Source organism: Anopheles coluzzii, chromosome 2, assembly GCF_943734685.1.
Source record: "Anopheles coluzzii chromosome 2, AcolN3, whole genome shotgun sequence".
NCBI classification, from domain to species: domain Eukaryota; kingdom Metazoa; phylum Arthropoda; class Insecta; order Diptera; family Culicidae; genus Anopheles; species Anopheles coluzzii.
This window is the reverse complement of record NC_064670.1, coordinates 121,761,324-121,787,051: the sequence shown is the minus strand read 5'-3', so window position 1 is coordinate 121,787,051 and position 25,728 is coordinate 121,761,324. Positions and strand designations below refer to the sequence as shown.

At 44.7% G+C, this 25,728-nt stretch overlaps 2 protein-coding genes across 11 annotated transcripts in view; both read right to left on the bottom strand.

The window, feature by feature from the left end:
- Positions 1-25,728, bottom strand: part of LOC120949158 (klaroid protein) — a 175,224-nt gene that overhangs the window by 30,526 nt on the left and 118,970 nt on the right. The gene's annotated exons all lie outside the window — the stretch shown is intronic.
- LOC120954006 (rap guanine nucleotide exchange factor 4) overlaps positions 1-25,728 on the bottom strand; it is a 111,812-nt gene that overhangs the window by 13,158 nt on the left and 72,926 nt on the right. For 7 of the 10 annotated variants that reach the window (XR_005751429.2, XM_040374497.2, XM_049606371.1 and 4 more), the window contains 14 exons: positions 21,417-21,563; positions 16,788-16,839; positions 15,912-16,030; positions 9,885-9,971; positions 9,430-9,571; positions 8,783-8,969; positions 6,647-6,792; positions 4,278-4,422; positions 3,717-3,890; positions 2,206-2,527; positions 1,479-1,568; positions 1,203-1,317; positions 777-1,030; positions 517-687 (listed from right to left, as the gene is read on the bottom strand). Coding sequence is in view for 9 of the 10 variants with exons in the window: in XM_040374497.2 (XP_040230431.1) it covers positions 517-687; positions 777-1,030; positions 1,203-1,317; positions 1,479-1,568; positions 2,206-2,527; positions 3,717-3,890; positions 4,278-4,422; positions 6,647-6,792; positions 8,783-8,969; positions 9,430-9,571; positions 9,885-9,971; positions 15,912-16,030; positions 16,788-16,839; positions 21,417-21,563 (2,151 nt within the window). In the remaining variant the exon portion in view is untranslated. Of the gene's footprint in view, positions 1-516; positions 688-776; positions 1,031-1,202; positions 1,318-1,478; positions 1,569-2,205; positions 2,528-3,716; positions 3,891-4,277; positions 4,423-6,646; positions 6,793-8,782; positions 8,970-9,429; positions 9,572-9,884; positions 9,972-15,911; positions 16,031-16,787; positions 16,840-21,416; positions 21,564-24,730; positions 24,979-25,728 lie in introns of all 10 variants that reach the window. The other 3 variants (XM_040374503.2, XM_040374501.2, XM_040374505.2) reach the window with 3 other exon arrangements.

The following is a 25,728-nucleotide window of genomic DNA, read 5'->3' as shown; positions in this document are numbered from 1 at the left end:
CTTCATTCACCGTGTGTCTTTCTGTGTGTGTGCATTAGGCAGCACGGTAAAAGAAAAGCAATAATTCACCTCCAAGTGCAATTCACGCCCGTCTGTCAGTGGCAGTGTGCATACGATGCAGCCCCAGCAAGAGTCATGTTTGCTTTTTGCGCAACAGGAGAGAAGGAAAAAACGGCGAAAAATTCTTCTGGAGCACAACTCGGGCTAAAACATATATCTGTACATTTATTTGCAGCTTAACCGAAAGCCAAGCAAGAGCAAATCTCCTCCCCCCACTGCTGCACTGCATGATTTTCTTCTCCGGATATCATTTTTCAAGCTCAATCCATGCTCTGCTCGCTGTACGAACAGAAGTAGGTTAAGCTGTCTGCGAGAGATCTTGTGAGTGTGAGAACTGAGAAGCGCAATGAAAGCGCACTACTAACGGAAACTGTTTGAAAAATGATATCCTACTACTATCGAGTTCAGGCCAGTGGCAGAATAGAACAGCTTGATGAGCAGGTAGTGCAACCTTACCTTATTGAAATGATGTCGTCCAAAGGTATGGTACAGCAGCTCGTACTCGTGCACAGCCCAGAACAGATCCCAGTCAAACAGTGTCATGTGATAGGCGACGTCCTTGGTCGACAGTGCTTCAAAGTCCACGTCCGGTGCCTCCGTCGGTACTTCCTGCTCGGGTAGGGGGGTCTGCCAAGTCGCAAAAAGCATCGAGCATAAGACAATGACAATTAAATGAGGTTCTCGAGTTCTAACTAATGATGGAATTCGTGCATTACCAGCGCGTCCAGATGGTCCTTGGGCGAGACAAAGATCCGTCCATTCAGGCTGAGCGCTGTCGGTACGCTCACGTCGTTGTCCTTGAACACGACGCGCTCGCCGCTCGATTTAACCTCCACCAGGAGCAGATCTTCGGGTAGCCGGGCGATCTGCAGCTTGTCGGCGGCACACGCTTTAATAACCTCGGCCGTGGTGGCCATCGGGAAGCGCAGCGTGCAGTACGTATGATCGGCGCAGTACACACGGAAAATTACTGCGATGAAAAGGAAACGTCATTAGTTGGATGGGAAAATCACTAGGAGCGATTGATCATTTTCAACAATTTTTTGAGGGATTTAGTTACTTGACAGGTAAGGGAAAATGGGCAGTGGAAAGGAAATAATTGCATGTGTTCGGTGGAGGTTAAAGGTAAGAAAATTAATTACTATCGTCATCCGGGCGTATAACAGTCTTTGAGTGTGTGTTGCCACTGAACAGGCAGATCGGCTGTCCGTTCGGTGGGAGTTTCCATTTCTGGGTCGCGTTCATCTGGCGGTCCTCCTGTTCGAAGGCGGCATCGATTTATCCACATATGCAAGGGCATCGGGCGAAAAAAAGAAGCACGAAAGAAGGGAAAATGCGACATGAAGATGAAGATTTATTTTAAAGCGGTATGTCCTCGTGACTCATACAAGGTCTCTCACACCCACACACGTTCTTACCTGATATCGGGATAATTGCGTTAGCACGTGATGTATGATGCTCGCCTCCTCTTGCAGTGCCGGTTCCGCCTCAACGTCCGTCGCCAGCTCCTGCAAAGCGTCAAACGCGACAACAACACAGGGGGGAAAAAACGGTAAGGCAAATCAGTGCCATCGTAATGATGAGAAAATAATGCAATTTTATCCACCGAGAGCGTATGAGGGAAGAGGTAAGAGTCAGGAAGGGAAGAATGATAGGAAAATAGAAGCAAGGCGGTATGTCACAGGCCGGCCCCACCGACATGGGGAGACGCTCGTCGCCAACCGGACACGGCTCATGCTACGGGAGATGACAGCACTTCCGGGCAATCCATCAGCGACCAACCCGGATGGCCCAGAGCGTTCGAAGCGAACCCGGAGTTCCTCGAGCTTCATCGTGGTGCTTTTTGTCCTTCGGGGAAAGTCTTTCCACCCGGCACATTATTGGAGCGTGAAATATTTGTTGTTCTTTAGCTATGCCTTGTTAAAGTATGAAGCCGGTCGGTGTGATACGTGATTGGGTTCGTTACGTATGAGACTCGTTGCGGGATAAAGTGTCAATCAATCAGGTAGATTATACTGTTCATTAGGTTTGATTGTGTGTGAATTGTGGTGGAAAATATCATAAAAAATTGGTAGTTGTGGTAGCATTTTGTGGTGAAACGATGAAAAAACGCCTAAAGCTATGCAACTCGCACTACACACTCACCTCAATAAACTCCACTGCTAGCGGGTCGTCGAACACGGCGTGCCGGACGGCCAGTACCCATCGCTGTATGAACTGCACCACGCGCCGTTTGCTGGTCAGGAAGTACTCCTGGTCCTCCTCGCTCGCCTGCCGCAGGTCAATGTCCGCATCGGCATGGTAGTTGGCGGCCAGCTCGTCGATCAGCAGCGGCGTCGGCATGAAGACGATGTGCGTGAGCAGGAAATCGTCCAGGAACGGATCGTTCGGTCCCGCCTGCCCACCGAGCCGCGTTTCCAGCAGGTGTTCGAGCATTTTCTGGGGCGTGCCGGACATGACCGTGTATCTGAGGCGCGGCACGAAGACATGGAAGGACAGAAAACATGCACCATCAACATACCGGATCGGATGTGACCGTTGTCTAAATTGTATTCGATTTGTTTCCGTCCCCCGGCACGGTTATCGCCACTGGCAACGGGAGGCGATACAAAAAAGCACTGGCAGTCTTGGCAGTAAACAAATTTTCTTAATTAAACATGTCCATGGCGGGCGACGGGGAGGGCCGAGGCATCATGGACGAGGATGTTTAAACTAGAGCACCGGGTTAAGCAAAGCCAGACGTAAAGCAAGATGCCAAAAAGCGAGTTTCTTTTTGGCTGCAATGGACCTTCGCCGAGTTTCGCTGCGCAAGTTTGTGGAAATAGCAAGCGTCCCCCGACAAGAAGCTGTAGCTTCAAGATAAACCAGATTGCTGGCAAACGAGCTGTAGTTAAGTGCAGCGATAGAGAGCCAAGGCCGCCCTTCTCTAAAAAGCTTAATTAGCTAAATGTTTGCTCTGTGTGCTATCTACGCTTCGGTAAAAAAGATGGAAGGCTACTCGGTAAAAGGATAATTAGTTCCCCAAGGATTGTGGCCATTCACAAGAACCCACGACTCATCTCTTGCGTTTTTTTGTCTGGGGGTTCATTTTACAGTAGGGTTGGGATCTATGTACATTTTTTTAGGTTTTTTGTTATGTTTTGGACCAAAAAGTGAAGGAAATGAGCAGATGGCTAGCCATAGTTAAGGTGTAAAGGATCTTTTTGGGGTTGTGTCAATATTTGCCAAACAGTCTCCCGTTATGAGATTATAGCGATATGTATGCCTTCTTTTGATAAAAACTGTATTATTGAAATGCCCAATACTTCTTCCTACAGTAAAGCATTTTGGCATGAAGTTAGCTTTGTACAATTTTGACAATATGTCAACTCTACTACCGCTAAATATACTTTAAAATAACTACTACCAACTTATGTTATCATTACTGTTAGCGCTTAACAAAGCTACTGTATCGTTAAAAAAGGCATAACAAGATCATGTCTTGTCAAGATGATTGCATACTTTTAGGCAAATTGTCATACATATTATTTATATGCGCCTAAAGTTATACTGTTTAATCATCGATTTTCCGATTTTTTACAAGTTTTTAGTGTATAATAACCCTTTTGAAATGCCGAACAACACAAATAAAACCTAGAAAAATATATAAGCCATACTTGAATGCCGAATATCCGCGCTGTTTGGCAACCCGCTCCAGTATTAGTACGTCCTTGCCGTGCTCCTGCAGCCGCAGCGTGTTCGCTTCCACATCGCGCAAGATGCGATTGAAGTGCTCCTTGTCCACGCGCAGCAGATGACAGTTGTTCTCCTTCAGCACGATCGTGGCCGCCCTAGGTTGTTGGTAGTTGGTTTTTACACGTGTGCGCCCAAAGTAATTAGACCCATGGTTTTTTGTTTTGTTTGCGTGAGGTGCCGATAAATATAAGGGTTTCCGAGCCGTGTTTCCGCCACAGTGGTGTAAGTATATGTGTGTGTGTTTTATTGCGAATTCCAGCCGTACGGGGAAAGCGGTAGAAAGATAAGAGATAAAGTATTGCGTCAACATCATTAGCAATGCGAATTAGTGGCGTTAATGCTAAGGTTATGTGGTGTAGAGAAACGGTACGATTAGCGAAGGTTAGCTTTTATGTCTATCCGAGAGGCAGAAGAGAGTGTTGTTACGCGCCTACAATCAAGCAGAAGGGCTAAATAAGGAATGGTCATCAATTTCCACTCACCTGGGTGCATCGTTGATGAGGGCCAGCTTACCAAAGTCGTCCCCTTCCTTGAGCGTCGCGACCGTGCCCTTGCCGTGGATAACTACGTCAACGGAACCTTTCAGCAGGATGTACCACGATCGTCCCTCATCACCTTGGTTGAATACTGAAATGTGGAACAGCAAAGCAATAAGTCATACGAAAAGGTGTCGAATTCTTGCCGGCTCACACTCAAGAAATTGGCCACCGCAATAGGAAGATGATAAGTCTTTCCCGATGTGTGGAATGTACGCAAATGGATTCTTCCTAATTGAGTTAATCCTAAATAAAAAGGGGATGTGTTTCTACTAACGATCTCATATTGCTTTACACTAAATGTCTAGCTAATGATGCAAATAGCCACAAGTCAACATCATTAACCTTCCATTTGTATGTTTCTGCAATAAGAACAGTTCTTTGTGCTCTGTTCTCTGTAACTTTAGCTAAACTTGGCTCTCCATTTCATGCAATTCAGCTATGACCCATATGATACCTCAAATATCATACGTTCATTTTAACATGCAAGGAACAATCATCATTGCTTTCCTTGCTTCAGTGTGCGCCCTCAACTGATTGACGGGGCACTGGTCGCGTTGACGGTTGCAGTTGGCAAGAGCCGTGGTTGAGTTTTGCGAAGCAAGAAGAAATTTATGACATTCCTTGGAGTAGAATAATTTATAGTTTCATAAGCCCGGCAAAAGTGTGGGATCGTCAGACCCGAGCTTCCGGTGCAAAAGAGGCAAACGAGCAACGGGACACGAAGGGCGATAATAAATGCTGCTCGAGTTTCCTTCGTCGAGCGATCTGTGCCAACCCGGGGACGAATGCGTACACGTCGAGAGGTTTTAATTAATGGGGAATGTTTTCATGTGAACTATTAAATTTATTCACTTGCCTCGCACGTGCAACCTCTGATGTGTGACTTTTGCCGTGGAGATTCTGGCTTTCCGGTGGAGAGAATACTAGGTAGTAGCTTATATTTCGAAACAGCTTGAAGAAATATGTAGTATGGACATGGTTGGTTGATGAGATCAAACGTTCTTCAGCATAGTGTTTTTACAAGAAGCGCCTAGATGTATGCAACACCACATGGCAAAACCTGTTTATTATGAGCTTGTTGGTACAGTTACAAACAGTTTTTATTAGTTTTCAGGCACTAAATTTAACTTCAAAAAACGCAAAAAGATTTATGTGAATATGTAGGCTAAAAGTTCTTGTTTATGAACGTCTACACATATGGTCTTGATGTTTGTAAGGAAAATAGCCTGCAAAACATGTTACAAAGCAACCTTCCCAGCCTTCGTTGCTAATTTGAATGTTACTTCCACTTTTTCTCATTCTATTTTTGAACAAATTTCACTCGCAAAGCAAAAAGTTAACCAAAAGAACAAATAAAACAGTATGGAAAGCTCTTTTTGTCGGCCTCTATTAGTTTCTAGCTACAGTCAGCAATGTGTCTAGCAACCTGCAGCTGTGAGTTTGATCCCTACGATCGTTTTTTGTGTTTGTCCAATCTACATGTACGTGTGCAGGAGTTTTCCTGCAGCAGTGTGAAAGTTTTAACAAGGTCGAACCCTAGAAAAACAGCCAATGAATAATGATGAGCGCTCTCCGCTACCCTTAACCTCACGGGCGACCTATTCCGATCTTCTAGATCCTTGCTTGCGTCGTACAAAAACGTTAAACCGCTTCGTAGCCTACCCGGGGGTTACAAGTCAAACACGGTCCCATGGGGGGCGAAACGGGGAAGAGATCGGATACGCCGGCATGATGATTGATGGATGTTGTAGAAGTAAAAGCCGGGTTTTTTACAAAATGGTGATATGTTTTGTCCAAAAAGGTTGAATCTGCCCTGCACCGCGCGCTCGTTAGCTTGTACGGGGTCGTGTGTTAATCAGAATTGTCAATTATCTAGAAACACAGGTTGTATGCTATAAGCTGCTTTTTTGTTGCTTTGTTTCGATCGTATCAGAGGCATATGTGGATAAGAAAGGCGAACAAACGTCGCAAAAGAACCCCCGATGTCAATAGTATCGTCTCCGCACGTAACAGAACACTTCTGGAAAATTGGCGAACAACCCGAATGGGCCACCTAATGAGGTGGAAAATTAAAATATCAGTCCTACCACGGGTAGATGTGTCACGTTTGCGTGCGTGTGTGTGTGTGATTTGGGGTGTAGCAAACGAACAGACGGAAGACGGTCTTTAGTGTCTTAAGAACCGGCAGCATAGAACAATGTCATTAGTCGAGCGCAAATAACTGCAGACGAACGAACACGGGGCTGCTCCTTTTGGAAGAAGGAAGCACAAGTTCTCGGAAGCTAAACTTATACACAGGTACTAATACTTACATACGGTGCCGGCATGTGCGTGCGCTTCGAAGACGATAATGGAGGCCAGCTCACGCTTGATGGAGGTTGACAGGTGCGATAGGGCGGCGATATGTAGCAGCTCCTCGTACACGAGCTCCAGCTCTTCCTGCGTTCGTTCATGCGATCTGCGGACGGGAGCAAGAAGCGACGGGGAATAGTTTTGAAAGCTGAAGTGGGCTTGATTATGTGTGCCGAAATGTAACAAAGAATGTGTAAACGTTTGGTTCATTTGAAAGTGTAATTTTCGCATACGAGCGCCGATGTCTACCGAAGGCACTATCCTTGGAAGCAGGGAGAGAGAGAACTGACTCACACACGCACACGCTCAACAGGGAACAGTGAAGATGTATAATTCTCTAATTAATGACAGCTGCCATTAACAATTCAACAAATTTATTCGAGCACCTTTCAGGCCACCCTGCTCCGTCCCACAAGCGACCCACATGTCAATCTTCTTAGTGCCCTCAAACTCTTCAAAAGGATTCTCGCCAACAGGTCTCGCCAGCTAAATTGTTCCCGGAATGCGAAGGCGGGCACTTTACTTTGCAAAATCAAAGGCATCTTGTTCCCGCATTCTAAGCCACTTGCTCTCAAAGTGGGAGTTTTAATTTCAATACAATATTTGCACTATTAACACGGTTCGCACTTACAGCTCTGGTCGGTCGGTTGGTCTGGTCATACGATCAACGGTGCTGGAGGGAATGGGGCAATGGAAGGTAAACAGGCAGCAAAGTTTGGGTCAACATTCAACTCGTGCCAATTAGCGATTTGTGTGCGAGCAAAAGTTTGAAATCAAAGCGGGAAGGCAATTTATTAAATTTAATTGGACGCGTTCGGTGGATGACGGTAGGGCAAGTTTTCGTAGGAAATTATTTTTAAATTACACTGAAAGCAAAGAGCATGAAAGTGGTGTGCATTTCGCTGAAATTTCATTTCCTAATTGGCTAGCTTTGTTGGGAGTTTTATTTATCGGCGCTTTAAAAATAAAATAAAATTATTGAACGCCTTTCGTTATGCAATTTGCATGGCAAAACGACACTTTTCACAATATTTGACAATTTAAGTATAATGTGTCAGACATTTCAGACATATTACCATCTAATATTCTTATAAGTTCTTCACGTAGTCTGTTAAAAACTCTTTTGCTAGAAGAACTCATGCTCATAATTTACAGTCAGTAGAAACTATAACTCCAACAAGAAGCCATATCTTTTGCAAACGAAATGATGGCACATATTTCCAGTGATGCATAAACCCGTGCACACCATATATATTTCTCTCTCTCTCTCTCGCAGCACTGCTCCACTTGGACCCTTTACGATGGTGCTTTAGCGGAAGAAATATACACTTCGCTACAGTCTAACGTCATGGCAGCTCATCCCTCGATGGCATAACATAATATAACATTCGATAAAGCTATCAGGAAGTGGGGTGTTGTAAAAACACTATCCACCAGACCAGGCTCCTCCCTGGTGCACACACTCAGCTAGCAGATCCATTTCTCAATCGACCCCATACAACACGGGGCGACTAAATTGAGTCTTGCACCATTCGCCATTTTACGCGCATTTTCCCACGTCCTGTGGCCGTCGTTTGGCAAGGGGGAAGTGGAAATGCATTCCCGGAAGAGTTTACGGTGCAAAAGTAGTGGTCGAAAATTGAGTTATAAAACTCAAAAGGATGAAACTCGGAAAGGAGACTAGTTTTACACAGTTTGGTCGCCAGTCGTACGTGCTGTAATAAAATTGCCATCAACAGCACGATAAAGTAACACCGAAAATGCGCGCCAGGCGAGATGTTAAAGTCAGTGTTGGAGTCAGTTGCGTCCATTTCCTTCTTCCGGAAGTATAAAACACGATTGAGTGGATAAATATACGTAAATAAATAAACAGTTTGGTTAGGTTAAAGGAAAACCGAAGCGATCTTCTGTACACACACAAAGTGCTACATTATAATTTCAAATGCAACAATAAACAACGAACCCATGTTCGTTGGACACGGCGATAAAACTGCTGCAATGGTGTTAAAATGTCCGAAAAGTATGGTAAACAGAAGCAGTTGAGGGACTGTGAACGCTTACACATACGGGGGAAAAAAAAGGATAAAGGTACTTACGGTTTCCGCAGGATCATACGGAGCGTTGCATCCGGGCCGCGATGCAGCAGCGCCGGAAGTGCCTCCCGGATGTGTTCGTTCGCGTGGTTAACATCGTCGGACGTGGGCGCACCGCCGGCCGTACCGTCCTCGTCCGACTTGAAGCGATACAGAAAGCACTTGTCTTTGAACGGTTGCTCTTTTGCCACTGTTGTAGTAGAAGTAGGAGAGGAAAAAAAAGAAGAGCCAGTAGTGAGCGAAAGAAATAGGTAAAATAGACTACACTTCAGCTCGCAGGTTCACAGGAATCACCGTAAAATGAAGAGGGAAGCTCACAAAAAAGGACACCGCACCGGAGCGCACCACCAACAGCAACAAAAAGCATACGAAAACTGCTGAAGTAACAGAAAAGCGGGCGAGCGGAATGCTTGAGCATCGCGCTTGCTGACATCGTTGGATCGGAACGGACCGGAAGTGGATGTTCAACAAAACCCCTTTTTGCAACGGATACCGGATATCGCTATCCACGAACGAGCATGCAGGTAATGCACAGTAATGAGGATTTCGTGTGCTTTTTTTTGGGGGGGATGGTAAGTAGGTTAGGGCAGAACAAAGGAGCCGTTTTGGCGCGCAGGGACAGTTTAACGTAATCGCAAGGAAATGCTTACCGTGACACAGGACGCCTTCCTCCAGCAGCGCCTGCCACATGCCGGCGGCCTGCGTTCGCGTGTGCACGATCGGCGAGAGATTCAGCAACCATTCGACCAGCTCCGTGCCGGGAGCGCATTTCCTTATGAATTTTCCACCCACCTAAGGAGCGAGAAAACAACAACAAACAGAGGTGCCATAAGTAACGATAACGAATTCGGTTGTGTTGTCGGTTTTGTTTTTTTTCTGTTCTTCATTACACACCGAACGCCACAAGTGTTTGGGAGGTTTTTTGTTTTTGTTTTTGACCGAGGTGTTGGGGGCCGTTAAGTGTGTTGCGTGTTTGGATCATATCACACAGCAACACAGTACCACCACAACGGCATAACAGATTGGTCTCCTGGGATGTGTGTATGTGTGTTATTTTGGGAGGTGAATGTGGCCGGCAGTGGTGAGGGTTTTGCGCTTTACTTACCTTTCGGTCCTTTAAACAGCTTGTATTGTCTGACACTAGGAGAGTACGGAGGGCCCAACCCATGCGGGACATTGCGGGGCTTGGTATCTGCAATGGGATGGAAGAAAAATGGAAGGAATTTATTAGGGATATTTGGTAACATTTAACAGAAACGTTCATTTGGAATACGAATGATGTTTACACAAAACGCATGTATGCAATCAGTTTGACACGCCTCAATAACGTTTGTTGGGAACAAAGGATCTGACGACATAGGAGGATATTGTGTCGCAAATTGCATACATTCGGGCGCAGGACATTAAGGTTTACAATATTACGTCATATTACGTATGGTTGATCGAGCATTAAAAAAGTGTAAGAAATGGAATCTGTTAGATCTGTAATTAAAGTTTAATCCCTCCTAAGGGCATTTATTAATAATTTAAGGGCTATCCTTGATTATAGGAATTGCATTACGAAACGTTATTTAAGTATATCTTCAATCAATCTATTTTGCAATAGATTGTGTGAATAAAATCAATCATATAGATGAACATTTTTTCATTTTTTGCTTTTTCAATACCTTTCTCTGAATGCCTTCCAAAGACTGGGAGAGAGCTGGAACCTTTTATTATCGGTCTAACCGGACTCTGTGGGACGGTTTGAAGCCTATTTTAGTAGACCAAAAGGATCCGTGATGTGGTTGGGGAAGAAGTTAATGCTACCCCATTTCGCTTTGGAGAAAGACATTCCACAACAATCGCTAAAACAATATCGTTAACATTTTGCTTCACCCATATGATTGAGAGTGAATGCCGTTGTTATCTACCGTTTTTCTGAAGAAGCCAGCAAGGAAACACATTTGCATATTTTAAGGTCGGAATGGAGGTAAATGTGTGTTTAAACAAGCGTACAAACAAATGCATACGGCACACTAGAGTGCACTAGAGCGATAGAGATGGAAACGGTAAGCAATCAAAACCGCAACTGAAGTGATCCAAAGGAAACGCCCCCCTCAAAACAGGGCAGCTCGCTTACCGCCCCAAGACCCCACCACAACAAAAGGGGTTTTCTTACTTCCGGGCCGCTGCAGCGGCAACCCGGCTGATCGTTACGGTTTTTACGAGACGGCCATAAAAGGACCGAAATGAACGTTAATTGTGTTTAATGTGGTGTGCAAAAGTTTTACCACCAAGTTTTGTTTTATGGGACGCTCTGGTCTGGTTGTTTTTGTTGCTGCGGGTTGGGTTGGTTTTTGAGGATTGAGAAGGCACAGGCCACACACTCTGTGGTTTTTTTTTTTTGGATGGGAGAGTTTTACCGTACAACAAAGCCCATAATTTACTTTGAGATTTGGAAAACAATTTGAAGGATTTCTGGGGGGGAGGAGGAAGACTGGATGGCAGTGGTATGTGAGATAGGGGCCGGATTTGTTGGTCAACCCAAGTGGTCAGACGAACTGGTTTCCAGAACCAAGACCCAAATCAAACGCACGTGGATTCACATCAAACAAGCACAACTTTAAACAAGAACTTTTGTGATTATATCAGCATGAGCATCTGAACGCCTAATAGTATGCAATTTGATAACAATTTATGTACTAAAAGTAGATTAAAAAGCGACTATTTCTTTTGTGCTCAAAAATAGAAAATAAACTGAGGAAATAGTTGATACAATTTTAAATTTTAATTAAAACACCAATCTCACTAGAATATCTGTGCTTTTCAATACATACCATTCTACAGCAAAGGCAAAATTCAAAATTGAATTATGCTATCGCTAATGCGAGACAAGAATCACCACACAGCTCACGCTTAAAGCTGACGTGTTGGTTTTAAACTTTTGCCTTTTCCTCAAAATCACGTTCCGGCCAGTGACACCAGTGGCAGGGAAATCGCCGACTCGGTCTTTGTTACGAAACGGGCTTCGTAGAGCACGGGAAAGTTTGACCAAGCTCCGACGGTGCCGTGGGGCTGCGGTTGGTTGCTAACTTTCCGGCAACAAGTCAATGGCCCACCCTCCTCACATGCTCACGCTCACGAGTAAGCCAAGGCTTGATAAAGGGGAAAACTTTCCCTTCGATAACTTTCGGCAAAGAGCCTTTCGCCGGAACACGCTTACTCTTCGCACTCTCTGCTCCTTCACAATCTCCTTCATCGGCGCCTTTTTGCGGTATTTAATGGAGGCTTCGGTGGAGAGGATTAATACACGCATAATGCACCTTAGCGGCCGCCCGCGGAAGCCCGTTTGTGAAGTGGATTAATTGAAATTTCAATCACGCAGCGTCAATAAAATGAAGTAAAAGTTGGAGCGCGAGCGCGCGCGCGAGGAAAGCTATATTTTATCAATTTCCTTTCTTTTATGATGCGAATATTTGCCCAACGTTTATCCGAGGATTTGGCTCAGCTTTTTCTAGGAATATGGCACTCACGGGGCGATTGCGTACTGGATGAAGACAAACTTTTGTCCCTCCCTTCATATCCTTTCCACATCCGGGTTGGCTTCCCAGCAAGCATCGTTGATTGGATGCTATCTCTGCATGAAGATTTCTTCATTCCTAGCCGACACATCCTTGCCGGGATATGCTGGTTAAAATGCAAATCTAAACGATTAAATATTGATCTACATCCATTACGGGGCAGTTTTGAGTAGAACCGTCCTGCAGTGAGTGATGCAGAATTGTGCAAACCCGTCCACAATCACGGTAGAATGTCCTTAAGGACCTCTTCACCTCGGTCACACAACCGCCAGCCGTGAGATGTGCGCTACCAACCTAACTAACTCCAAACGATCGCTTTTTTACCTTTCGCTCTGTCAATCAGTCCATTCGATCGGAAAACCTCCGGAACGGGTATTTGTGGTTGGCTCGCTCTTGCAGTGTCCTCCAACTGCATTCTCGTTATGCTAGTCGCAACATGTCACTGGGAGAAAGCTCGTCGAGCGACGGATAATAACACCGGCTGCTACCAAAGCACTTTGTCTGTAATAACATCCTCCTCGGTAGTGCGTTTTTCATTCCTACAGCTCGGATGAACCCATCAGCAGCACCTCGTAAACCTTTACCCAAGCAAAGAAAAACCCATCACCACCCTTGCCTTGGATGCTGCTGCGTTGTGGTCGATGAGATTTTATCATTATAATTGGTTTTCGATTGCACTCAATTGATAACTGCATTCGGGAGAAGAATTCTTCGTCCGATGGAATTTGGTCGGAGGGGGAGGAAAAGGAGCTGCATCGTTTATTTATGCCAGAGCATTCCGGAGCGCTGTCTCTAGCGCAGAGCAGGATTAAGACAGAGGGAAAAAGGTTTGAGTGTAGGATCTCTAATTGGTTTTGAATCACCGTAGCATTACATATTTAGTGTGTTTGGATAAAAAAGGATCATATGGATAGTGGTTATTAGAAACATGATTGGAATGGCACGTATTCAATGCTGAATGCTGGATTTAAAATAGCCTAAATTTATGCAATCTACATGACAAACATACTACATTAGGCGAGTAGCGTCCACAATGCTCGTTTTGCTATAGTTCCTCTTGCAAAACAGGATTTTATTGATTTTCAAAATCATTTCAGAAACCTAGTATGGAAAAATCGCCAACAAGTTCATCAACAGCTTGTCCATATTTTAATTAACCACGTGCGACGGAACCTTAATTTTGTCTAGCTCCTTTTCTTGCTAATAACATTAAAAAAGAGATTAAACCTGAGCCAGATTGAAAATAATCATTTCTGCACAATGTTTATGGCTCAGTTTAAAGTCATCCTTAAAGTCAATCCAAAACGTTCAGCTGTGATTAATCTCATCGCCAATCTAATCTACCACCACGCAAACAAAGCTGGACGCTGTTGAATTGTGCTTCGCGGTTTCGCTGTTCAACCGCATTCCACACCCGCAAGGCTGTACCTGCACCGTCTCTATCCCACTAAAACAAATTTGTAAAAATAATTAAAGCCTCGCAGTGGTTTTGCTTAATGACAAAGTGATAATTACGTGACACATTTCGTTCACCCCAATGAGCAGAACGTGACCCGCACGAACGTGAACTAAACGTTGCCCATTTCGTATGCTCTCCCACTTATTGGCGCACCCAAATCTCCCCAGCTCCAACGCTCCGACTGCTCGGGAGAGATTTTATTCCGATGTAATATAGCGTCAAATTGTAAAATCGAGCACACGCACAGAGCACAGAGGAACAAAAAAAAACGGACAATGAACAGCGAGGTGAGACGGTTTAGCAGAAAGCAACAAACCACAAACCACCGTAGCGGTGTGGCGTTGGTTTTGCAAAATTGCAACCGTGGCTTAAATGGCGTGTCCGGCGGGCGCAAATGGCCACACGAAGGTTTTCATCAGCAACCAAGCGACGTCTCGCCGCAGCAGCGAATCATGACGCTGCTGATGATGATGATAATAATGTGGGCGGATGGAGGTCCTCTTCGCCCACCACAGCCGACGCTGAAGACGACAGCGACGGCTTCGGGCAAAGGGAACCAATAAAACAATCCGACGACGATAACGGACGCTGGGAACAATAATTAGCATTCGTACGTATCCGCTCTACGCTCTGGTGTTTTGGTTTTATTGGCGTTAAGAGCTGCTCCTGCGAAGCTTGTACCGAGGGCTGATTGTATTTTTGGCCGTTGCCTAAGGCTTCCGGACGGCGACTAACGGCAGACAAGCGATGTGCCACGTTTAACGGCCGGATAAGGCGTCTGGGCAAGGAAATTGAAGATAAACGAACAATTCAGAAGAGGCAACAACACACAAAAAACACCCTCTGGAAGCCTGCCTGTAAAGCAAATCCTAAGCTGCTTCGTTGATTTCATTGTCCACACCCACAGCAACGCCCACTGCGAAGTTGGTTGGTGGGGAAAACGATGAGGAATGGTCCTTACCACCCCCACCCCACGCTCATTCGCTCTTTAATAGCTTCGATCGGTCCGACGGATAACGGGATGGGGCGACAGTTTTGGAAACTTTGCCCAAACCTGCAGTTGACAATGATTGCGGTTCGTCAGGGCTTTATCTGGCTGGATGGTGTTTTTCCGTGTACAAGGGAAGGGGATGATTTGATTTCCACCGATAGAGAACCAACCGCATTTAAAATGAACACCGGAGTGGAAGCGTGAATGTGTTTGTTTTTGCCTTGCAAATGCTTTCGGCCACCATCGCGTCACCGTGGTTCTCTTTCTTAAAACGCACACCCCGTATCAGCGTAATCCGTGTAACCAAGATTTATGGCACCATTATGACTGGAACGGTGTGCGCGTTGTGGATAACGGTTTTCCGCGCCTAAAACGGGCAACAGCTTTTGGCCAGGTGTGCGTGTGTGTGTGCGGATTGTGTTTTACGTCACGTTGAACAACGGCGGCGGCGGCAATCGATGGAATTTATGCGATTTCGTTGTGCCCATTTGCGGAATCGTTTCAGTTCGCGCGGTAAGCATTTGAGTGCTCGGAGGATTATTATGCTGTGTCTTATGATTGCGGCTAAGCAAGGCAAATGAACAGCTCAAAATGGGTTTGAACAAGCTTAACATTCGGACACAGTTTAAGTGCTTTTTGCTCTGTCAATAGCATACATTTAGGCGACAAAGCGCCTTAAATTATGCAATTAGCTTGATTAAAAGTGCTTTAATCAGTATTAATTGCTATTTTAATTTGAAATCAAAAGAATAGTTTGAACACGTGATGAATTAGCGACTCGAGTGGTTCTTCCACGTGCAATTCCTAATCCTAAACCTAACTGCCACAGCAAACTATGGACACCATTAGACCCATTAGAAACGCATATGGCAGGTGCATGCTGTGAAATTCCAGTAGGAGAAAACTTGTTTTTTTTGTCATTCACAAGTTGTTTGTTTATCCATTGCATTACTTTTTCCCATCCGTTCTCCTTCCTGGTTGGATAGAAATCCTTCAATCCCGCGTAACAACTGTTGCTGCGGCACAACGTGCTTTTTTAATGGCCGCAAAACGCCATTTGCAGCACGGTGAACCCAAGCGCTGGGACAATCGCACAAGTGAACGCACGTACAAGCTTACCTCCGTAATTGGTGCGGCAGGATTTGGATGATCCGGGCTGAGCTGCTTTTTCGTTGGCGACGGTTGCTGCTGCACGTTCGTCTGGACCGTGCTGGTCGTCTGCATGCTCTGACCAAATCCTGTTTGTGAAAGAGTGGGAGAGAGAGAAAAAAGCGAGTAAAATAAAGCGAATAAAAGCATGAGGCAGAAAAATAGTGCTCCCGTAGGATTAATAAATGTGTGCTCCTCTGCGTTACGGATCTTGCTTCCGGTATACTCATGTAACGGTTTGATTACGTTGGAGATACACTTTTCAAGAACAACGGTAGACTTTTTTTTAGAGATGACTTAAATTGATTTAAAACCTTTTAATAACATACTTCAATATCTGACACTCAATCGATCTGATGCATTTCAAAGTTTGCTGAACTTGTCCATCATTTTCAATCAATACTACTTTATTTCCTGTCAGGCTCAAATCGCAACCGCTGCTCATCCAATCTAGCCACACGCTTGGCATAAATGGTACGGGAAATGAGTTTTCTCGCACCCGCAAATGAGTTTGCCTAAACATCGACGCTAATCCTGCTTTAGCCTACACTCGACCATATTAGTTGGTTTGCATCTCTGAGCGCGCTGAGGCGAAAGCATTAGCTTTTGGGGGTGGAAAGGTCATTAGCGTTCGGAAATGCAGCCGCGGTTTACAAATCGTATGCAGGTAATTACGCAGCTTCACTCGGGCTGTCGAAAATTGGAATTCCATTAACGGGTGGAAAATGATTACAAACGAAGCTGCATCACAGGTCGATTGGGTCGATTTTTAAACGACACAAGAACAATTTTGATGTGCGTGTTGCATAGCTGCAGGCGATTTTGTGCAGCAGTTTGCATACTTACCATTTTTTAGCCTACAGTTGGTGATTATGTCGTTCATTAATTCTTTATTTTTCTGTAAAGAGAATAAAAGCAGAGAGAAAAATTGAATGTTTACTTTTAATTTATCCACCAGCGTGTACATTGAACTCTTACAGTGTAGCAAAAGCGGCTCGAAGGGCAATTTAATTACAAGAAAAGTTTTTGCTGACACAGCGACACAACCTTATTTGCTTCATCTGCTTCGTCGGATGTGCCCTTGCATCAGGCTATTGCAACACAGTAGTGGAAATATAATAACCCCCAATGAGCTTATATTTAATTACGACATACAGGAGTCGGTGCTTCTTTTTCCATTTTTTGTGTAAGCAATACATGAACACATTTTTCTTGCTGAAGGTTGATGTCAATATTTATACCAGCGTCCGGAGTTTTTTTTAGCCTACAAGCCACACGTGTACAGTAAGCTGAACCCACTGCAGTTGTACTGTTGCTGCTTCAATGAAGTGGTAAATTGATGAGCTCGCAATAAAAAAAGCATCCGAGAATGTAACGTCCCATAGCCCGAAATAACCTGACATTCGAATGGGAGCACAAATTCCCCTCCCAGCGGCACAATGAGCTGATGTCACATAATTCAATCACATTCAGATCCAATCGAAACTCCATCCCACACATGCACACACACACATGTTCTAGCGTCCCGTCCGGGGACGAGATTGATTGCAAGGAATTGTGAAAAATTGATACCAGTGCCACATGTCAGCTGAGCTCTTTTCATGTTGGACGAGTTTACTATTTGCTCGAAATAAGTACCTCGAACGTGTACCGGCCAATGGAGCAGCTCGTGTTGCTCCCCTCCAATGAACATGAGCTGCGACATGTGTAAACAAATGTCAAGCATAAAAGACACCCAATTGGCAAACGATAACTTGTCCCGGAACTGTGCTCCCGTGTACCCGGAGAAAGCTCGGGGACAGATCTGCAACATCGAGCGAGCTGCAATTACACACCGTTTGGAAGTAAACTCATTCTGTGCCCTCATAAATCTACTCCTAATTCGATCAGTCCGAATGCCAGACAGCCAGTCATGAAGATAAGCGACAAACAGGGAAGCACTCATCTTTGGCAGCAGCAGCAGAATAGTGGAGCATCATGAGCTTCATGAGGATCGTACATGGTCATGAATAAATCAGCAAGAGTGCTATTCGATCCTAGCGCTGCCACACAGCTAGGACTGTGCAAATATTATACGAAAATAGAACACTTGACACGGAATGCGGCGAAGAAGGGCGTCCAGTGTATGATGCAAGCAATCAGACGGAACAAAATATAGAATCAATCTGCTGGAAATATCACACTGGCAGAAGGAACAATGACGGGTGTGCGCACCCGTTTTCTGTATGGCTTTACGAACGAACAGTTAAGTGATTTTATACCTAAACCAACAAGCAAAAAAGAAAAGAAGGTACGATAAAACACCAAGCAAATGATGAAGGTTCTGGCGATACATATAAATCACTCGCTCTTGTATTTTATATCACATTTCCACTCACTGCCTCCATTGCAACTCCATTTCGCATTTTCAATGGTTTCAAGAGCGAAAACCGAGAAGCAACTGCAACCGGGCGCACAGTCTATTCTTAGCCCTTGGGAGAGAAGCAGAAGCACAAACAGTACGGAAGGCATTTTTGCATTCAATCTAGTTCTCGACGGCGAAAACACTCCAGACACATCCAGGGGGAGGGGGGGGGGGTGCAGCACAGTTTACCCGTCGGATTACTTCCACACATTTGAATGGGAAAGCTGTGAATGGGAAGCTGTCTTGGCAGGGAGGGGGCGTTTGTGGCACGGGCCGGAGATAAACGCAAAGCAAACGGACAAAACGCCGAAACCGAGTGCATGCTAAAGCGCCCGCGGGAAGAATAATCCATCATCAACTGTTGCCCTGAGAAAGCGACGACTGCCTTAGCAGTCGTGTTGAATGCGTGCGCGTAAACGTTGGCAGTGTGTGTATGTGTGTGTAAGGTGAGCTGTTTGATTCTGTGCAAACATGAAATCAAGCTTCTGTTCGAGGATGTTACTTTGAAAACAATCGACAGTCAGGGTGTCGTGATGGCGGCTGGAGTTCTTTCGCCGTTTTCTCCCCGGGATCCCAGGGATGTTGAAATGAATTGAAGCGCTTCAGATGGAAGCACGTAAGAGCGACACTTGGGTTGAATGGGAGCGAGATTAAAATGAAGCAGACGACTACCCCAAGAAGCAGAAGCACATTGGATGGGTTGAATTAAAGGCAGCTATTTACGAATGCGACAGTAACCGGCTGCTTTCGGTATGCAATCTGTCATAAATTGCTTCAACAACGCTTTGCCGTGGCTGTTCTCGCTCATTAAGTACAATCAAGACGGAGTGTTTCACACTGGAACAACATTGTTGCGATTTGTGCTTAATTAAGCAATTTTCCTTCAACATTTGTCTTTTTTGTATTGTAGATTGCATACTTTTAGGCTCCATATTTCCATAGCATCATTCAGTTACTCCATAATTTCAGAGATTTTTCATTACGACATTTTTCTGTGCTATTTTCTATCTTTCTTTCGTTGAATCGGGTAGAATCTCAAATCACAAACACGCTCTGTTTACATCTCCACATCAACGACCAATCAAGGATGCGGCACACGACCTTCCGTTAATCAACGGGCTCACACCGATCACTCACCCGTCGAGCTCTGGTATCCTGCTGTGCCAGCACTACTACTGCTACTAATCTGTTCAGCGTCACTATTTCCCATCGTACCATTAGTAGCTGGATGCTATAAATAGCTTTTACACCCTTCTGGCATCTTGCACCGCAGCCCGCGTAGAACTGTTGTCACTACCATTCAACGGCTCCTAACTCAAACGTTGAGGCTGAATGTTCTTCACCAACCATCTCTCGCCACTGTTAGCCGAACGTCAGGTTTGGTGCAACCAAAGCCAAAACCACAAAACTGGCCTGCCCGTCCAAAGACCAATGGTCAAGGGCTCTCGGCCATTTTGTGGGTTCGTTTGCCGGTGACGTCAATTTGCGCCTTTTCAACCTGTGAATGGTTCATCCGCAGACAAAACCACAAACAATGTGTGTCGTGGTTGTACGAGAGAGAGAAAGAGACACCCGGGAAAGAGACCCGGGAAGATGAAATGTTACTGCGAAGCCGTTCCAAATTTAACCTCAAGTTTGGTGGAAATGTGGAGAAATTTTTCATTTTCCAATTGGACCGGTACCAAACACCAGGCTGCTCCATTGTGTTCCGATGCTTTGGAGAGTATGACGGTTGTTGGGGATTAAAGTGGCATAGTAGGCACTGTTTCCATGCAATCTAACATAAGCTTAAACACCTCCACACAATTTAAAAGTTCCAAAGGAGAGCTTTCAGTATTATTACGATTTCTCTTGTTTTTAGGTACTTGGAAATGTAAAAGATTTTTTCTTCATTTTCCGCGAAAAGAGATATTTTTATTTCAACCAAAAATGGAAAATGTAGGTGCTTTACGACAGGAATTCTTTGTCCAGTTTTCCATCGTTCCACGCAGTGGAGCAAATAATATTTAAATCGAAAAGGATTTAAATTTCGCTCGCCCTTTTTGATCATAATATTTCCTGTGAAAGTGAATCGTTATAGCAGTGTTTGTGAACGACTTCTCTCGATTGAAATAATGCCACAGCAAAAGTTTCGTCAAACTACGTCATTCGTTTAATGATCTTTGCCAGTATCAATCCACTGCTGCTAATGTAGCGACACTAGGTCACAGAGAGAGAGTGGTAAAAATAATTACATTTCAACGGGGAAACGAGTCCACGCAAAGCACGTAACAACCGTCTGTCGGCACTATTTATGATCGGCCTAATGATGGAACCGGGCGTGAATGCAGCATCCGAGCAGCTCATCCATTAATTGGTATTTATTTACGTTGGCTTTTTGCCTTGACGACGGTGACAACAACATGGAAGGCAATGACGTAGTATCCGCCGGTGAGTGATATCAAAACATTCTTATCAACTACCGCCCCCAAGGGGAACGATGGTGATAGTGAGCTATTTTTAGCCCCGGGGCTTATTGGCGCTATCTTTAGCGGGAGAAACGGTAATTTGGTTTCATGAAAAAAGTAGCTTTTGCAAGGGAAAACAAAGTTTTGGGGAAGAATGTAGAGCGTGCGTAAGTAGAAATACTAAGACTATTTATATAGCGAGCGAGCTTTAAATTCTTCTCAATAATAACAATTGCAATTTGCAAACAGGAGAAGCATTTTTTCTGCTAACTAACGCTAATGATTTCCCTGGAGATGGAATTCTCGCTACATTATGAGCTGAAAGAAAGCCGAAAGTCCTCTTCAATGAAGATTTCATTCAGGTGAAACAAAACCATAATTACCAGAACACGTAATCTGACACCAACGGTCCATTATTAATAGCTGCCAAATCCAACCAAAATAACAAAAATCCCCCAAACCGTGTACTTTGTTTTGGTGTTTTCTCTCCGTACCGAATGACCCAACGAATTCCACTGCAGCAGCATGATCTCTTCTCCTCTCATTACAACATCACCCCACAGGACATCCGCTCCCCCAAACTCACTAATGGCTGCGCAACCACGCTCGCACACTTACACTTACCTCAAAAATCAGTCTGAAATCTTGCTGCTCCACGCGCAGCAGCTCGCAGGTTGTTTTCGTCACTACCGTACTGTCCCGGGGCAGATCGTGCAGGATGGACTCGCCGAAGGTGGCCCCGACGCCCAAATTACATAGTGTTACTGACAGCTGTAAATGAAACGGGGAACCGAGAAAGAAAAGAACACAGAGGGAGTGTAAGAAAAACGAAGCACAGGTATCGATGTCGGCTGCTTCCTTGAATGGATGACCTACGAGCAGTGAGATCCGATACGATTAGCCCGAAGGGAAAGGCCATCATACACGCAGGGCTCGAAACCAATTATTTCTGGCATACCCTGCCGGGTACAGATTTATGAGATCATCGGGATAGAATTAAAGTAGAACAAGGGTATCGCTTAACAGCGGTGATTATAGCATCATCTGCTTGGGCGAGCAGATACTTTAGGGCGGCCAAAAACACACAACTTCAACTTGACGTTTCAATGTGGACTCTTCTTTCTAAACAACGACCCAGTAGACCGTTCTAAAATTGTAATTATACATGAAAAACACGATTTTGTAGCTCGAGAAGTATTATATCACGCGTTAAGTTATGCACATTGCATACTTTCAGGCTGAATTTAAGCCCGCACACAACCTGTATGCAATTCATGTAACGAACCCGCCTTAAGTTATGCAAAATTGCCATTAAATGACCTTATTAACACCGGTTTCCACTCATTTCATAGAGGCGTATAACCGCCTGGGAACGACGAAAAGTTGCTCCACACGTTCGTTAGCAAAGTGCCGTTTGTTGCAGCGTCACGTCATGGAAAAGGATTATGGACGTGGCTGCATGTGACGGTTTTCCCAGTGGCTCGTACTCATTTTAACTTCATGCTCCATGCAAGCAGCACCACCAGAACAACGCAAAATTATGCTTCTTGGTGGGATGGCAGAGCACACAAAAAAAAACAACAACTTGGTGCCTGTTTCAGAGCCAAGCGGACGGACCAAACGTGGGGTCGCTCATTTACTCGTTTGGAAAACCGTTGGTGACGGTTTTACCGCCGTGATGCTACCAAGTTCTTCCTCTTCTTTTCCGTCGTTACGCTCCGGAGGAACTGTAAATGTTTTGCGTTCATTTAACGACAAACTTAGCACTGTGCACATTTAAGTGCACCGGCGGGATGCAGCTCTTGGGTTGCACCACCGTGAAAAGCCCCTTTTCGGCGGAAGTCTTATTAGTGCTGCGCAGAGAGTCTCATTCTTTCGCTATTCTTTGCTTTCACTTTCGAAGCAGTGAGCAGAAATGGTGGCAATAATGAAGAGGAATTCATTTCCGTAAAATAGTGTGCAGTATGCGGGATGCAGCGTGGACAAAAAAATAAAATGAAGAAAATAGTTTGTTCCATTCTTTCCGTGTTGGAACTAAATTTACTTAGCTCTTAACGAAGTACATTATCATCTTGGAAAGGTTGATGGTAGGGTGAGCATGTTAATGCATCGTTTGCCAATCTTACAGCCTTTTCTGTTTCAAGAGTCAGTTTTAAAGTATAAAATTAAATGTTTTCAAATTAGATACTCGAGAGTGACTCTATTAATACTGGGGGCCTTCACGATTCTAGTTAGTTTTTTGTATGGAGTTTGACAGTTGGAGGCTGAAATCATGTAAACAATCCATACAAAACCACACAAAAAACTAGCCTGCGATTTTCAGTCTAGAAAATTTTAGCCTAAAAGCTAGAATTAGATTCGAGTACCTGCTCGAAAACACGGGTTTGTTTACATTTATCCCAAGGTGCATTAAAGAAATCAGGCGATCGAATCTGGAATCAAAGTGTATGTAGTCCAGGTGGTCTCATAGCATTTTTTATAACCAAATTTGAATATCACTTTTTGACAGAACGAGTGAAAACTTTTGCTCCAACGAGCTTTCTGGAGGCTTTATGAATACTCAAAACACTCTTACATCTTCATTCAGAAGCAGAAGCGATAAAAATCAGCCTTCTAAATTCATACACCTTGGGATAAGCCCACCTGTATATTATACTCACTTAGATAGCTGCTCGAAAACTGCTATACAATGCTGACAGGCTGAAATTTCAGCCTACGAGCTTCAAACGGAAAGGGCCCCACTATTGGAAATCAATAAAATGTAAAAAAGGCAACCAATCTAATCCAATTTTAACCCTTCTTTATCTCCGTCTAATCACACACAATACAACCAAAGATCAGAAGTTTTTCAACAATCAAATTTCATCGCAATTGTTTTACGATTTGCTTTCGTTAGTTGGGAAAACACAATTTGCCGATCCACCACAATAACACAATCACTCACCCACTCACAACACAACCAAATCGACCGACGTTTACAATTGATTTTGGGTTACAGTTGCATTGGGGGTTTTTGTTCTCTGTTGTCTGCTACTACCCGGCATTGTCCCATTGTAAACGTCTGTTTCGTTTGATCCTGCAGGAAATTGCAAAGAAAATGCAAAAATCTAACCAACCCAACAACACAGCGGCGAGAACGGGAGGAGAGCAAACATAAAACATTTCCAGAACGGTCTCATATTCAATCGGATTGAAGACCTGCAAAGACAGAAATGCACTTTTCGTCACCGGCGTTCGGGTGATCGGCGCTGAGTATCGAACGGAACGGATCAACAACGAGGCAGGACGAAACGGCCGCAAATCAATTCCGACTGAACACTGAACAAATCTATCGGGGCTGCCGGGACTGTCGGGATTGTTTTTGGCGGGGGTGCCGGGGTTCAATACTCCTGTGCCGACGATTCCCAGCCAAATCCCCGGATAAAATTGATCCCCGCTCTTCGCTGACTTGTATCTCACTCACGGTCGCCCATTCACTTTGACAGGGTCCCCTTCAATTCAAGTCTCCCTTTCTCGAACCATGCCCCTTCTAACACACAGAAACACAGACCAACCCGCCGTTGGTGTTTGCCCACTTTCCGTGTGGTTTTCCGGCACAATTTGTTCCACTCATCTGTAAAACAATTTCCATTTTCCCTCGCCCTGCGGCAGGCACTCTGCGCGTCGGCATTCCCATCCGCCTCTATCGGTGGCAGCTTCCACTCGGCCCCTTTAGCCAAGGGGGAAGTTTTGCTGCTGCTGGCAGGGAAGCGAGCGAGAACGGGGAACGGTGACGGGCACCAAAATCAATCACATTTTGCCCTTGAAGCGTACCCACTGAATTTCGGGAAAGTTACAACAGATAGCAGGACGAGTTGTCGCTTGGGGCTCTTGCTGTGCTGCCTTTCCGTTTTGTGCGCCGCACGTGTACTAGAGACTGGTAGTGAAGTGGAATTTACCTTATTACGGCGTCGCCGGTTCGATGTGACGCTGTACCGCCGGTGTCGCTTGAGCCACATCCTTGAGGCTTTTGGAAAAGGGTTTTTTTTTGTTTCTGCTACTGTCTTCACTTTCGCGACACACCTTTCACGTACAGCTTGAATTGTTATTGTGCGTTTGTGCTTTTCTTGTGCCACTTTTTACCAGTTTTCTTATCACTTTTACCATACGGTCGATGAAATGTTTTGAAAATCATCTGTGAACTACACTGGAACAAGTTGAAATACGAAGTTGTTTAAGGACGCTTCTCAGCCTTATTCTCAGCATGGTAAACTAAGCTTTACAGAGGCGCCCTCTGATGGAATTGTGATGTACTAATAATTGAAGATATTGATGTGCCCAGGAAACTTTTACGACAATTGAATTGAATTTTGTTTTAGAATATTTTAGCTCAAAAGTAAGACCTTAAACAGCGAATTCAACTGTTTATTTTATTCATTTTATGCTTTTTCTATTTCCTCGAAACTCTCTTCTCAAAACTTTCTTAACTCCAAAACCCATCGAAATTCGATGTAGCCAGTTACAATCGGAACAAAAACTAAAGTGCATCATATTGTACCAATAAAAGAGCCAATCGCTCTTGCCCTTACCCTTACCAAAAATTGTGTCAACTTTGCCCAACAACCAAAACTTCCCACAAAGACCGACACCTTGAACCACACACAGCGAAAGAAGCACGAGTTGCCATTCCAACTCTCAAGTGGTACCAGCACACCATCGGAACGGGCTGCCCAATTCTCTGCTTTGCCACTGTTGTTTGATAAACTTCACCCAAAATAGCAGCAACAGCATCCAAGCAACCGGGTCCCAGCTGGCACAGTGAGCGACAATAACAACAACAACAAGAACACAAAAGACCTTCAGACCATAGCAAAGAGATACCCCGCGCGGGGGACAGAAAATCGATACCCGGAGACTTCATCTCCCTTCGCGGACTCCCGCAGTGACACAGCCCGCC